The 15,569-nt window shown below is 45.2% G+C and overlaps 1 protein-coding gene across 1 annotated transcript in view; it reads right to left on the bottom strand.

The window, feature by feature from the left end:
- Nucleotides 1-637: 637 nt before the first annotated feature.
- Nucleotides 638-15,569, bottom strand: part of Foxo1 (forkhead box O1) — a 79,958-nt gene continuing 65,026 nt past the window's right edge. Inside the window, exons 2-3 of the mRNA XM_052180536.1 lie at nt 4,266-5,617; nt 638-3,736 (exon numbers count right to left, since the gene is read on the bottom strand). Coding sequence (XP_052036496.1) covers nt 4,280-5,617 — 1,338 coding nt within the window. The 3' untranslated portion in view covers nt 638-3,736; nt 4,266-4,279. The remainder of the gene's footprint in view (nt 3,737-4,265; nt 5,618-15,569) is intronic.

The following is a 15,569-nucleotide window of genomic DNA, read 5'->3' on the forward strand; positions in this document are numbered from 1 at the left end:
TTATAATTACTGGCCTAAAAGGGGTTCCAGATATCCCAAGAATGACAAAGTCTAGACTGTTTGCTTAAGATAAGGTCTGTCTATGAAGTCCTGGCTACCCTGAAACATGCCATCTAGATCAGGCTGGCCTCTAACTCAGAGCTCCACCTACCTCTGACTACTAAGTGTTAGAACAAAGGCATATGCCACCATGCCAGAGTCTAGACCAGCGGGTCTCAACTTTCCTAATGCTGAGACCCTTAAATACAGTTTGTCATGTTGTGGTGATTTTTGTTGTTAATTCCTAACTGTAACTTTTCTGTAACAAATCGCAATGCTATGATAGTCAGGATATGTGATATGCCGTCTCTATGAATGGGTCATTAGATACCCCCTCAGGGGGTTGTTATTCACACACAGTGAGAACCTTTGCTCTTTAGACTACTGGCTAATTTTAGATCGCACTTCTTCACATTAGGGGCTATGGTTTGGTCATATGGAGATGGTTCCTTCTTTTTTCCAAAGGAAATGCCAGAGCTGAATAAGCCATTAACCCTGGGGTTGACGGTCTAAGCTCAGGTGCTTGAGAGCAAAATAGAAGCAAGGTTGCTCAGGAGCTTTTAAACAGTGAGGAAAGAAACACACCAAGCCACTTAAAGATGATTTATGTACATTTATGGCTTTATACAATTTATAGTAAGGATTGTTCTTGTACGTGTAAGTAAATCATCATCAGGCACTTCTCAGATAGCACTGGAACAGGAACAAGGCTTCTGCACAGTTACTCAACTCTAGTGGGGAAGTGTGTGGAGGGTGGGACTCTATCCTGATGGCACTTACAAGGTTGTCGATCCCTGGCCACAGGGGCAGACTGTTTTGTTTGCATAAAGCACAATGCACACTATACTGAACAATTACTCCCCAGTTGAAACCACAGAAAAACTTTTCACTTAAAATCAGTAACTTTTGAGAGCTGAAAACTAAGAACTTCAAGGTTTTTTTTTTTTGGGGGGGGGGGTGAAGGGACACCATAAATTAAACAGTTGAACAGGTTCAAATTGTACCCCTGTGGGGGACTGCTTCCATTTTAAGTGACTTTATCCTCTTACTGTCAGGTTCCAGGATTTACTGCTCACCAGGATATAATATTTGCTAATTAACTTAGACTCAGTTTGTCCAAGCAGAACTTTCCAAGTCGTACATCTATCACCTAAATATATTCCTTACATCTTTATTATGGAAACAATACATCTTTATATTTAAAATATCCAAATAGCTCTATAATACAATATGCTCTTAACAACAGTACAAACCAAAGGAAATAAATCAAACAAGGCTGCATAGGTGAAGTCTTCACAGAGCAATCATGTACAGTAATATACCAGAAAGTGAACATTCCCACAGAAAAGGACTCTCAGAGGTCACATGTTTGATGTTTGTTTTCAAAACAGATAAGAAGTCTTTGCTGGACTTCGCTGTGCCCCAGATAACTACCCATGATTCACACTATGATCTTAACACCAAGAAAAATGGGGGTTGCTGCTGAAACTTTCAGTTTCTGAAGGAAGGGACACCTCCAAGTCCCTCCGTGACATCAGCAGGTGACCACTGAGCGGGGCTGCAGCACTACACGAAGAGGCTCTTTCTGCAATGGTAAGAAACGGTAAGAAACGGCAGGTGGAGGAGGAGAGGGAGACCTGAGTTCTTTGACACCAGTAAATTCTACTCCATTTGTAGGAGGCTTTGCTCAGAGGAATTTATTTCTAAAACAAGTCCTGTTTTGGAGCGCCCAAACAAAGGTGCTCAGAGGAGCAGTGACTTAATACATTTAAAAGAGTGACAGTCATGGAGGGGAGCTTACAACAAAGCTGGCCAACAGTGACAAAAGGGACATTGTATTCTTGTTACCACGAGCGCGCACACACGCGCACACACACAAAGGGAAAGATAAGTAACATACTAAAAAAAACCCAAGTGCAAGTTGGGTTTCTGCATGTAAAGCAGGCCTTCTCAAGAAGGCAGAAAGGGATGCTAGGTATCTATTTCTCAGACTGCGGGAGACTCAGGTATTCAATATGACTCAGAAATGCCGATGGACAGAATGGGAAGCAAAACCAATTATCCTGGTCTGGTAGGATTTCAGGTAAATAGACCGTATAAAAACGTAAATGTTTGAGACACATTAGTCTGCTCAAGGTTCAAAAACCTCTCAAATTCTTAAGCTAAGGATTTCAAAATAAATGTACATTTTTAGTTGGCTGGTTTTCAAGTTTACTGTCTCAATTTTTAACTAATCCTGCCACTGTCTGTACTTAAGAGCACAAGGCACTCCACAAATCACCGAAGTCCTATTTGCAAACTTCCTCCTTAGATTTACACTGTTCAGAGCCAGAGAGAACAGAGGTGAGGACTGAGAAGTGACATGATTCTTCAGGACACAGCTATAACGCCATCTCCATCCTGGGCAAAAGCCGAGAGCTCGGAGTAGGAGCGCAACCCCAGTTAGACAAAGAATATCACCTCAGATAAAGTTCCCCTTTCCTGAGCCACAGACAGAGGCGTCCCATGGGACCTGTGACAGTGTGACATGGGGCAGCATCTGGCAGGGCCTCCCAAGAGGGGCTGTAAGCACAGGGCACCTATCTGAAGACTTGGTGCTATGCACTGTACATGATTCACAGGGCAATAAAGCAGGTGAGATTTCTGTAAAATACACACATAAATCTACATACAAAACAGAGTGTCTGTAACTATACATCACTTTCCTGCCCAAGTGGTCAGAAACGTTGAGTATGCAAGTACTAATTACAATGATTTAAGATTAGTCAGAAACATCATCAGGTATCATCCCAAAGTGTACAAACCAGTTGAGTACGTATAAAATTAGTACTAATCCAGTTAGAAATACAAAAGGAAAATTATGAATGCAGCCCCCAAATACCTCCGATTTCACAAATTTATAAGCAGACAATGTAACAAAGTAGACTCTAGTTTTAAGAAAACATTACACTTCAGTATCTACTCCAAAAAATGTTGAGTCCTAACAATAACATCAAAAGTCATTTATCTGGAAATTAGAACCATTTTAAGGTGTTTGTACAAATTTGCAAATAACAAAATAAACAACAACAAAAATAATAGAAAAGACCTGTACAAAGCTAGCACTCCATCTTTTCTGCCGCACGTTTGACACGTCCATAATTCAGCAGATTGATCACCGGCTACTTGGTTCTCATACCAATTCTGTGGCAAGATGAACAGGTTCAGCCATCCAGCAGAGGCGCAGAATGGAGACCTTAGTTCATGATTCATCACGTTAGCAGAACACAGGTAGTACAGAGCCAAGTTTATCAAGACATAAGACCATCACAGTATTACAAAAGAGTATAAACTTTCCTTGGACCAAGTAGATATTAAAAAACACACACACACAAATACAATTCTGTATCTACTGCGTATATACAAAACTTGAAAGCACTCCAGGATCTGAAAGTCTTTTCTGCAATTACATGGTGTAGTGAGTTTGGCACTTCATTGTAATGATTCCCAATGGCACGGTCCTTATCTACAGGAGCACATAACCTGCGATCGCTGGGCAAACATCCTGTGCAGGAAAGTACTTCTGTTGCCAAGTCTGATGAAAGGAAAAAAGGATTTTTTTTTTTAAATCAAGAAAACTAAAAGGAGGGGTGAAGGGCATCTTTGGACTGCTCCTCGGCTCCGCTGTCAGACAATCTGAAGGACTGTTAAACGTAGCCTAGGGGGAAAACACACACAATAAAAACAGAGTCATTTTCAATTCAATTGTACTTAATCAAGTGGGGGTGGGGGAAGCTACAGCTTTCTCAAACAGCTCCACAATCATCCAATGGGTAATTTTTTTTTTCTTTATTGAAAAAAAAATGGGAGGAAAAAAAAAAAGACCTTTGGCATCTGATTTGTATCAAATGTGTTCATCTGAGAGCTGGCGGAAAGGATGAGCTATCCAATGGTGAAAAGAACTAAAGGAATCCGCACTCTACTTTAACCTCAAAAGGCAAACTGATAAAGGTTAGTAACAGGAGCTTCCTGGCCACACACAATCGGCTGACAGTAGAATAAAGCCTAACAGCTCTGGGGCGGAGCGGTGTGAGCCAGGTGTGGCAGGGATGCTGGTTATTTAAGACCCTGTCTTTAATTAAGTTTTTTTTTTTAATTGTTGCTTTTGGTTTTTTAAACATCTAAACATGGAAGACACTGTGCCCCTTTTTCGAAAGGCCTTTTGATACTGAAGCAAATATACTTACCTGCTCACTCACTCCTAGCCTGACACCCAGCTGTGTGTTGTAGTCTTGACACTGTGTGGGAAGCTTTGGTTGGGCAACACATTATCAAAGTTAAAATCCAAGGTATCTCCATCCATGAGGTCATTCCGAATGATGGACTCCATGTCACAGTCCAAGCGCTCGATAAACATGCCATCCAAGTCACTTGGGAGCTTCTCCTGGTGAAGGGCACCCACCCTACCGTAGCCATTGCAGCTGCTCCCCGAAGAGTAGCTGCCCAGGGCACTCATCTGCATGGGGTGGGACAGAGGCACTTGTAAGGGTGTCTTCCCTGGGGTCAAGCGGTTCATGGCAGATGTGTGAGGCATGGTGTTCACCACATGGGGCAGGGCACGGCCATTGACGGAGGACGTTTGCGGTGCATGTCCAGGGTGGGTGTGGGAAGCAGGGCTCATCATTTTGTTATGAGACGGCTGGCCACCATAGGCTGGCATCACTGAATTAGGGCCCATCATTACATTCTGACCCAGGACCCGACTGTTGGGTTGGGCCACTCCAGGATCAGCTGGTGACATAATGTCATTGTGGGGAGGAGAGTCAGAAGTCAGCAACTCTTTCAAGAGTCCTGGGGCACAGTTATACTGGCTCAGCCCTCCGTAACTGGCCTTGCCGTCCTGAAGTGTCTGCAGAGGCATCTGGGGCAAGGGGCTCATGCTGGCCTGGCCGTACGTGTACTTAGAGTAGTCCGGGCTGGGTGAATTTAGACTGGTGTTTGGCGGTGCAAACGAATAGCAAGGTGTCTGTTGCAGCATGCCGCCAGGCGAGGACTGGGTGGACACAGTTAAAGATGTGGGGGATGAGAGGAGATTGAGATTGTCCAGGAGGGTCTCCATGTTTTCTGGATTGCTGATCTCAGACAGACTGGGCAGGGTGGATGCCATCTTGGCAGCGGAGGGTGGGTACACCAGGGAATGCACATCCCCATCGCCCAGGTCGTCCTGTTCTGTCATGATGGGAGAAAGCCTCCCACTGATGGTACTAGCATTGGAGCTGGTTCGAGGACGAAACGTACTCCAGTTATCAAAGTCATCATTGCTGTGGGACCCAGGACTGGCAGGCCACTTAGCAAACTGAGACCCGGGGCTGTCCCCAGGCCCCTCCTGCCCGGACTGCAGAGAGGCCTTTTTCTTGGCAGCCCGTCCTCGGCTCTTAGCAAATTTGCTGTTGTTGTCCATGGACGCAGCCCTTCTCCGGGGCGACTTGCCACTCTTGCCTCCCTCTGGATTGAGCATCCACCAAGAACTTTTTCCAGTGCCTTCATTCTGAACGCGAATAAACTTGCTGTGTAGGGACAGATTGTGGCGAATTGAATTCTGTAAAGCAGAACAGAATGTTAGAAGTGCAGCACCTCCCCTTGGGAAGCAGACTGCCCAGCGCGGCCATGTGCATATGGCGGCTGTCCAATGAGAACAGCCTAACAACTCATACTGTGTGTGGAGGGCAAATGTGCCCCAGCACGGGGGTGGAGGTCAGAGGGCAACTTTTGGAGTCTGTTTTCACCCTCGACCTTTACTTGGGTTCTGAGGATCAAGCTTGGGCAGCCACAGAAGCCCCTTACTGGCTCTCAGCAGCAGGAATAAACTCACTATGAAAGATCTCAAATGGATGTAGGAGAAATAGCATCTTTAAAAAAAAAACACTCAGTTTTCAATTAAATAAGCTCATTTTTTTGTATTCTGTTTTATACTTGCATACACACATATACTGATTTTCATATATTTCTTTTATACAGTTTTGACCCTGACTCAAAAACAAAGCACTTCACAATTTTTTTCAGGTGAAATAAACACCATTTCTACAAAGTGACATCCTCTGTCGCTGGACCTACAGGGTAACAGAAAGGGAGATGAAGCAGGATCTATCCCTACTCAGGAACAAAAATCCAAAGCAACACACAATATCCACCTACAACATTCTCAGCTCGTGGGAGGAAAAGGCAGGAAGACTTTGAGGGAGTCTGAGGCTAGTTTGAATTACCCAACTCACCCCCAAAATAAATAAATAAATAAATAAATAAATAGGTAGATAGGTAGGGTAGACAGACAGACAGATCCCCCCAAAAGTTAATACCTAAATTCGTTTATACCAGAGTCTTTGTATCAGGCAAGTAAAAATAAATATAAAGAAAAGTTATGTTCTTGAGAAAGTTAACTTGCAATAAAATGCAACATTCAAATGTGAGAATGTCTCTGCTCTAGTCAATCTACTAACTTCAGGACAGACACAGCAGAGAGAACGCCGTCTGGAGTGACAACCAGAGGGGAGCTGGGTGAAGAAGGCTCCTACTCAGTGGATGTGAAGACAGGATATTACAACAAAGTCACCACAAATGTGTGCAAATTACAAATACCCAGAAGAATACAGGCCAGTCTCTTCGTCCTTAGATGAAGACACAGAACTGCAGTGTGCTTTGTGACATTGGGGATGCTGTGGCACAATCTGGGATGTGAGTCCTAAGCTTTCTGCCCCAGCACAGCTGCTACGTCCTCACCCAGCGGCTCTGCAGGGACCTAACGCCAAGTCCAGGGACAGTATTCTGGACATCTCACAGTCCTCAGAGCAGAGCTATACGCCTGGCTTCTTCTCCATTTTTTGGCCTTCTCTGCCAACCTAGTACAAGGCTTAGTTGCCCCTCTTGGACCACAAAAAGGCTCTAACTAGATTTGTGGTCACCCAAGGAGGCAGCCACAATGCCCACATCCTCATGTTGTTGACGGGGAATGAAGGTGCTCAAAGTGCCAACCACTCACTGTACCAGGCCAGAACAACATACAGGGTCAGACTTCTCTACCCCGAGTCCATCCGTGCCTTTTCTCAACAAGAAATGGAAAACAAAACGAGTGGCGTGGCAACCTCACTTTCTAAAAGGAGACACAAGTCAGACAGCCCGGAGAGCTGAGGAAGCCATATTTCAACACGCACTCAGCACTGCATTCCACGCGAGACTTGCAACACAATGGCTGTGTGAGTCCTCCTGCCAGGGTGCACGGTGAGGTGAGGGCAGTTCAGACAGGGCCCAACAGGAGCTTTCTGGTTGGATGCCAGGCAGGTATGTGGGTATGTGGCAGTGGTAGTCTCTCCTGAGGCTTCACTCTGTTCTTCTACTTAGGATCTATCTCAGCTCTAGGCATGCTATGAGGGGCAGGTCTTGAACCCCAAACATCTCCCAAAAGGTTAAGGAATACATTTCTTCCATGATGTATCTCGGTCCCATGCATTTTCAAATTCATTCCTTGTCCCCACCCCCACCCCAGAGCTACAGCTATGGCTACTGTGTCCACCAACACCAGTGATCAAGACTGCCGATTCCTCCTTAAAGCCACAGCCGGCCTGTGCAGCCTGGAAAGCAGCCAGACCCGTAACTACGTTCTCCAAAACCACCTACATGCTGGGAGTCTGGGCATTTGTACAATATTCCATCATGACAATTGTGTTCTTTAAACACAATAGGCACACAGATAAGCTCTGATAAAACCTCCAAGAGGAAGCCTGACTCCTGTCCTGTCACATTTAGTTACTAATAAAGAGAGCACAGGGGAGGAGATCCTTCCAGAGGTCAGCTTCCTGACTGCCTGAAACCCACAGGGGAAGGGGCACAGCTCTGTAAGCCCAGGGCACTCCTGCCAGACCACAGCAAGCACACACGAGGGAGGGGCTGATTCAGCAGGCCGAAGAAGACAGAATAACAAAGACTCCTAAAAACTTTAAAAATAGTTCACTAACATCAGGCTTAGTGTCTACTAAATGCTTGGGCTTCTTCTGCTCATGTTTTTTTTTTTTTTTTTTTTTTTTTTGGCCATAGCAATCTTTTACTTATCAAAATATCACACTACATATTTTTCTGAGGACATTTCAGGTCACTCTGAGTAATAGAGCCGTGCACTAACTTTGCCAACAATTACCCACCCACCCCCACAACAGGAAAACATTTGCTGTGCAGGGCTTGTTACATAAATTCCTGTTTTTCATGCAGTCAGTGGTACACTAAAGAGGAGCAGGCTTGAGGTGCTATGTCTACAACTCTCTGCCGGGAGCTGCCTGCAGCTGACAGCCCTCTGAGCTACTGTACTCTGGACATTCTCTCCCAGCAAGCGCTCCGTGAGGAAACACACCTGGTGCTGCACACTTACCCACACCCTGTTCTCTGACTCCAGTAGAGAAAGCCAAGGCAGCCGTCTCCTCCGCACCACCCACGTCCCTGCTGGCTCTCTGGGCCCCGCGAAGCCTCAGACACATCCCTGATACTACCTGAATGGCCGAACACGGTGACCACATTCTAAAGAAGCCTGTCTGACACGGGAGTTCTGCTCCTGAGGAGTCTACTCTACGCTCCTATAGACCAGACTCCAAGGTCCTTAACCACAAGATCAAACTTAAGTTTCTAACCTCAAAGCCTCTAAAAAATGCTCTACATGGATGAGTTCAATAAAACTTTGTTGACTGACACCCCAAAACCATTACAGGGAAGATGTGATGTCTTAGTGTACACCTCTGGCATCCATTCATGTTCCAAACCAGAACGGTTCATGGGACAGAAAGCAGAAAAGGAAGTAGCCACAGGCACCCTCCAGAGGTTTTGTGAAAGAAAGGGTCTAAGTAAGGAGTCGTTTGACAAGCGGATGGATGACCCTCACAGAGCTGTCTAGGAGCCGCCAACTTCCTCCTTAGCCTCTTTTTTTTTTTTTTTTTGGATTTGGTTTTTTCGAGACAGGGTTTCTCTGTATAGTCCTGGCTGTCCTGGAGCTCACTCTGCAGACCAGGCTGGCCTCAAACTCAGAAATCCGCCTGCCTCTGCCTCCCAGAGTGCTGGGATTACAGGCGTGCACCACCACCGCCCGGCTTCTCAGCTTCTATCTTAAGGACAGTCCAACATACTCAACAAGGCAGCACATGTAAAAAGGTCTGTCTCCATCAATACGAATGACGTTAATAACACTACCAGGACATCAGCATCTTAGAATAATATGTTTTGTACACATATATAATATATAGATATAAACTAACCAGATTCCAGTGTTCCAACTAGTACAAGGCATTCGTGTTATTTACAAAAAATAGCAAAACACTACCAGGACACCAGCATCTTAGAATAATGTTTTGTACATGTATATAATATACACATATAAGATAACCAGATCCTAGTGTTCCAACTTGTGTTATTTACAGAAAACAGCAACTGGTGTCAAGGAAGGGTCTGAGGCTTCTACACGCGCACTGCCTCAGGACCAAGTTCAAACATCACAGTCAGTTTTCTACAGTCCCTGCTGAGCCAGAGCGGAGCTGGGTGTCTCCACTGGGTCAGTTGACTGAGATCTACTGTATAGTCCCAGGGTGGGAAATGCCAGGCACTAGGAGGAAGGAGGTGAGCCCTGAAGACACAGGACAGAGACATTTGTTCCTTGTCCTCTCAACCAAGATGTTTTTATCCTCCCAGTCAAAAGCAGTCACCAGGCAGTCACTGAAGTATAGAATCTACAAATCTGCATTTACTCTTTAGTTTTAAATCTTACAAAAATAAATCTATGTCCAACAATGTTCTATAGAACACACACAATATATCTGAACTGCACAAACAACTTGAAGCCCTATCAAAAAAAGGCATGAGATTTAAAAACAAAACAAAACATTGGAAACCACTTATCCATCACAGTAGACTTCTAGGAATGCTGCAATCTCCATCAAGAATCAGGGGTGAGGAACTGGTTGAAAGTCAGGTAAGCATAGACTCCTCGTGCCTCTCACCATCCCCGAAGTCTGTTGAAAAAACCACCCTGCCCACTGCTTACTAGTTTCAGTTCCTGTCACCTGGTGAATCTGGTGCTTCCTAGACATCTCTCTCCATCCTGATTGCCAGGCCCCTGGCTCTCGGAACCCTGGGGTCTGACCTGAGCCACACTTGAGCTAGTTTCTCAGCTGTTCGAAGGCCATGAACTGCTGGCCTGGGTCTTTTTACATTTTGTATTTCTTTCTACTTTTGTATTTTAAGTGCACCCTTGGTCTTTCTTTTCGAACAGTAATAACCACCAGGCAGCAATTTATGCTGAATGCTCCTTGCTCATGAAGTCCTGGCCTTTGTCCCTTATAGCTCTTCCTTTCCAGTGTACCATTGTGGCCACATCTTTTTACCCTACAGGGGAGTCTACAGGCAGTCACTGGCCTCACTTTAGAAAGTGGGAAACTAAAGCAGAAAGAAGGCTTTGTGATTGCCTACGACACTGCTGCAAGCTGACAGAAACTACCTCTTTGTATTCACTTGTATCAAGAATCACATGGAGTTACGGGAGTATACACTGGGGGAGAAGAAATAATTCCACCTACTACTTTACAAAACCCATAGTTTGCATTAATGGCTACTAAACTTACACAACATGACTGGCTTCCCAGTGGGTTCTGTATGACAGAACCACAGCAACTCACTGAGTTTCAGGTGTGACTATCCAGGGAAAGCCCATGAAAAGAGGCCAGGAGGACTCACAAGGAAAACGAATGGTCCCCGGAGACCGTCGTCCACTGGGGAGCGTCACTTGACTGCACAGTGTCCACAACCAACACAAAGCAGCTCATGTTCAGAGGCTGGGACATATGACTGAAACACTCCAACTTGAGGAAAATTTGGAAATTCTTTAAAACATGCTAGACAAACTAGCTTTTCCCAAAGCATTTCCCTCATTTCTGACCTTGCTAACCACGCACAGCTGTTAGACACCCAGCAAATACCATTCCCCATCCCCTCCTGGTGCTTCCTTTTTACACTTCCATGTGAAAACACGCTAAAGACCCAAAGTAGCAAATCCCACTATTCAGCAGAGTTCCGGTTTGACCTAAAATGACTAGTGTCCAGTGTGCTTGTGAGAAGGAAATCGTGTGATATTTACTCAACAGTTTGTGTGTGTTTAGAGACATAAATTGTTAATAGTGTGCATAAAATCTGACTCAAAAACATGTTGTGACAGAAGACTTGCTATGGACAGTTAATCCATGCCTTTTTCCATAAAGGTTTCCATGGTTTCATTTCAGAGCCCTATTCTCACCTGAATACCAGCTAAACCATAATCCATCTGTGCTAAGGTCTCAACACTTCTCTGGTGATCCCAAAGCTGTCCTAAAAGCTCTAATACACAGCCATTCATCTGGTCTACACTCTAAGACACGACCCTCTTTCTAGGCTGTCTGACATGTAACAGTAGTTACCAAACTGCTGTGGATTCACATTTTGCTCCAAAGTGCTTCATTTTATTCAAGTCATTCCAGAGTAAAGAACATTCCTCTAACGTAATCTTCCACTGAACACAGGATGGGGGAGATTCAGTTGTCATGTAAATAGCAGCAAAAACAAGAGGTGAGGGGACCCCTGGGAGCACGGGAAGCCACCCAGAGGCTGCTCAGGGATCTGGGAGATGCCTGATGAGGCAGAACCAAAGGCGGTGGTCCTGGGATGTGCCAGCCAGGGTCTCATCGAGTATTGGCTCTTAACACCTGCCAATGGCTATCAGAGGATTACAAAGGGTAGAGTCGGGTATGTATGCATGGAAGGGCCTGGGTATCACTTGACACAAACTGAAGGAAATAAAACCGGCTACTCTGTTATAGGAAGTAAGGAATATAAAAACAGGAATTTTTAAGCCATCATGAATGGTTCCAACTCGATTAAGTCATTCATCACAAACTTCCTGTTTAGCAGGCTTCCTCGCGCTTGTTTCCACGTCCTCACAGCTGAACTGCGATCCTTGGGTTTTTCTTCCCCTTAGATTATAGATTTAATTCTGGGAGTGTTTAGTGTATTTTTGGTATCTTTGTCTTTGGCAGCCTATGTCAGAATGTCCACAGGATTGCTTGCTTCAGGAGCAGGAAGACATGGTAGCTGAGGTAGCACCTATGAAAATGACGCTCTTTCTCAAATACTGACCATCAGCATTGCTCTAGGGGCACTACAGCTGTGGATGCAACTCATGGCTTCTTTTTTTTGGTTTTTTGTTTTGGTTTTTTTCGAGACAGGGTTTCCCTGTGTAGCTCTGGCTGTCCTGGAACTCACTTTGTAGACCAGGCTGGCCTCGAACTCAGAAATCTGCCTGCCTCTGCCTCCCAAGTGCTGGGATCAAAGGTGTGTGCCACCATTGCCTGGCTAACTCATGGCTTCTTAAAACTCCATTCGGTACAGGTCTGATTGGAGTAGAGTTTCAAACCCTGCCTGATTAAAGTCCTGTGTAAAGATGTGTATTTTGATTTGGGTATGACCCATTGAGGACTACAAGACCAATTAGCCCCTTGGAAACTGGCAAAGTCATTCATTACCCATATGGGTCAGGCTCCAGAGGAATAGCAAAGCCTTTCTCTAGAAGAATTCTCTAAACAAGATCATACTACATTAAAAGATTTAAACTGTACAGAAGACAGCCTCTACAGGTGAGTGAGACCTAATGTGCAATTGGAAAGATGTGCCAGAAAACACCCTCGCCCACCTCCCGTGCTTCCCTGAAAGTTTAACAGTCACTTGGGTCCAGAAAAGAGCCTGATTCCAGGTCTGAAGAGACGTGGATTGGGGACTAACTCAGCAGTTCTTTTCTCAGACGGTGGATAAGCGTAGTCATAAGGTAAAGCTGGCCATGGAGAAAGCTCACTGGACTCACTGCATCGCAGACCAGAGCTTTTTAACCCAGCAGCTTGGATACAACCCTTTCACACCTACTTAACGATTCCCTTTGAGGGGCACTATTCGAATCACCTGGAGTTCCAATGGGCTTCAATCAATTTATTCAGAGTAGGCTACAGCCCTGCAAATTAAGCATGATTTAATACATCACATGGATTAGCAATACGCACGTGTGACAAGAGTTCCTTCTAGTAAAACTAGAGTTGGGAACTGATTTGGGTCGGCATCTCCTGGGTGGACTCAACAATGGTCGCAAACACATGGTGCACTTGTACTAAATCACAAAGGCTCACCACCTTTTCTCTTGCTGATACTACAAAAAGCAATACTTGATGAGCTTTGGGATCTCAATCCCTTTAACATCTCTGTAGAACATTGTTTTTGTTGGTATGCAGTGGCTGTTATGTTCCTCCTTACCATCTTTAGTGTGGAGACTGAGGTGAACCTGCCCTCAACTAAGTGTGAAGATTCATAAGAGATAGGAAAGGAGATGACGGGAGCTGAGGAGGCCCTGAGTTAGTGGAATCCTGAGCAAATGAACACTGACACCGGCACTGCCTGTCAAGGACCCCAAGACCAGCTGGCCCATGGGAAATTGGTGCAGCCATTACCCATGCGGCCAGGCAGGAGAGAAATGGCAAAGAATTTCTTGGAAGTCTAAGAAAGAATCTTTATGAACCAAAACTTATCAGTGTGTGCAAAGACGAGCAACTGTGGCTGAGAGAGAGAGAGAGAGACTGAGAGAGAGACTGAGGTTGAGAGACTGAGATTGTGTGTGTTGTCAAGGGGGTGGTTACAGCCTGAGAGCTGCCTCCTACCCAGACTAGTCAACCCTCCCCCGTGCTATGCCTAACCCACACACTGAAGTTTCAGGCTGTCTGGTAATGGTAAAATTAGAGAACTCCACGTGATCCAGAGCCGCCGCTTGTGTGTGTGTCCATGTATGTCCCCGCATATGTCCTTTCCTCACTCCCTTGTGGCCCATAGGCAGGGTTCTGGGACTCAAGCTGTGTAAGTCCTGGCAAAGGTCATATATTCTAATACCCTGACCATTTAATTTTGAAAAGCATACCTTAAGAGCCCCTGAGAACATAAAGGAACGGGCGTTCACAAACATACAAAGAACTGCAGGACAAGCATGTTTGGTGAGGGGAAATCACAAATGAGTGGGGTCTGTGCTATTAAAAAACAAAGATGGAAAACAAAGATGCCAGAACCTTAAAAAGCAGGAAGAAGAAAGCCCTGAGACAGAAAATAAAGACGCCCATGGCTTACCAGCTCTTTAGTCAACCAACAATCCAGACTAATAGCTCATTTAGTATTTGAGGAAAAGTGCTCAGGGTGGGATTTTTCAAAAATGTGCTAAATGATATCAATACTGCCAAGTTTTTACTTCTCAGAAGGTAGTAAATTGTAATAAGTGGTGTTTCCCTTCACCATAAAGCTTAGCTATGTGGCATAGGAAAATCTTTTAACAGAGGAAACTAGTTTTGTCAAAGAACAAAACTTTCCACATTGGTATGTGAAATGGACGCCACTGATGGGCTTTGCACACACCCAGGAATGGACCGCTGGCTTGGGAAGATGACTCTGTGGGTAAGTGCCTAGTGTACATCACAGGGACATGAGTTTGAATCCCCAGAACCCACACACACCCAAACACAGTTGCACATGCAAACCTAATGTTCTACAGAAGATGGAGTCCCCCGGGCTTACGGACCTGCTTGCCGGATCAAGTACAGCAGAACACAAAAGGAGACCCTGTCACAAACAAGGGCTAACATCCAAGCTTGTCCTCTTGACTGCCACAAACAGGCCTTGATAGGGATACACCACACTCACAGAGAAAAAGAAATGAAGTACTCCCAAAGTCAAGGCAAGTTGAAACAAACAGCTCCAATAGATGAACCTTTCCCTCTAGTCCAACCACCAGGTACTCACTGTCCTTCTATAATCTCTGTTAACCTGGAGGATGAACTGCTGGATATTCTATAGGCTCTGTCTGACCTAAATGCCTCCAAGTCCAACAAGGCCAACCTTATACAGTGTTAGTCCCAGTTAATAAGGCCCCCATAGATAGAGCTAAAATATTGGTCCTCCCTAGCTTGCCATTTTTAGTATGTTTAAAGTGACCTACAGGTTTACAACTGTTTCAAAAGGAAGCTTGGACTCCTGGGATTGATTCTACTTCCTCCACCATGCAGGTGTCCCCCAGAGCCCTTAACCCTCAGGGAGGCAGAGACCAAGTATTGCTAAGTCCACAGCAGTCAACCATAACTGCCCTACTCATCCTTCCCAACATGTCTGTTAAAATTGTTTATGTATGTGGGTGTCTTGCCTGTAGCACATCTGTGTAGATGTCTATTCCTGGTGCCCACAGAGGCCAGAAGAAGGTGGACCTAGGTGGGAGGCATGTGTGCTAGGAACTGGACCCAGGTCCTGTCAGAGCAGCGAGTGCCCCCAACCACTGAGCAATCTCTCCAGCCTCAAGTGCCACTTACGTGTTATTCACAATGCAAACCTTTTTTGTTGCTCTTGGCAAATAGCTCTTTTAAACACACAGGGCCCCACCGCAGAAGGATATTAAGAGGAATCTCATTTGCAGCTAAAGTGAT

Source organism: Apodemus sylvaticus, chromosome 4, assembly GCF_947179515.1.
Source record: "Apodemus sylvaticus chromosome 4, mApoSyl1.1, whole genome shotgun sequence".
NCBI lineage: Eukaryota > Metazoa > Chordata > Mammalia > Rodentia > Muridae > Apodemus > Apodemus sylvaticus.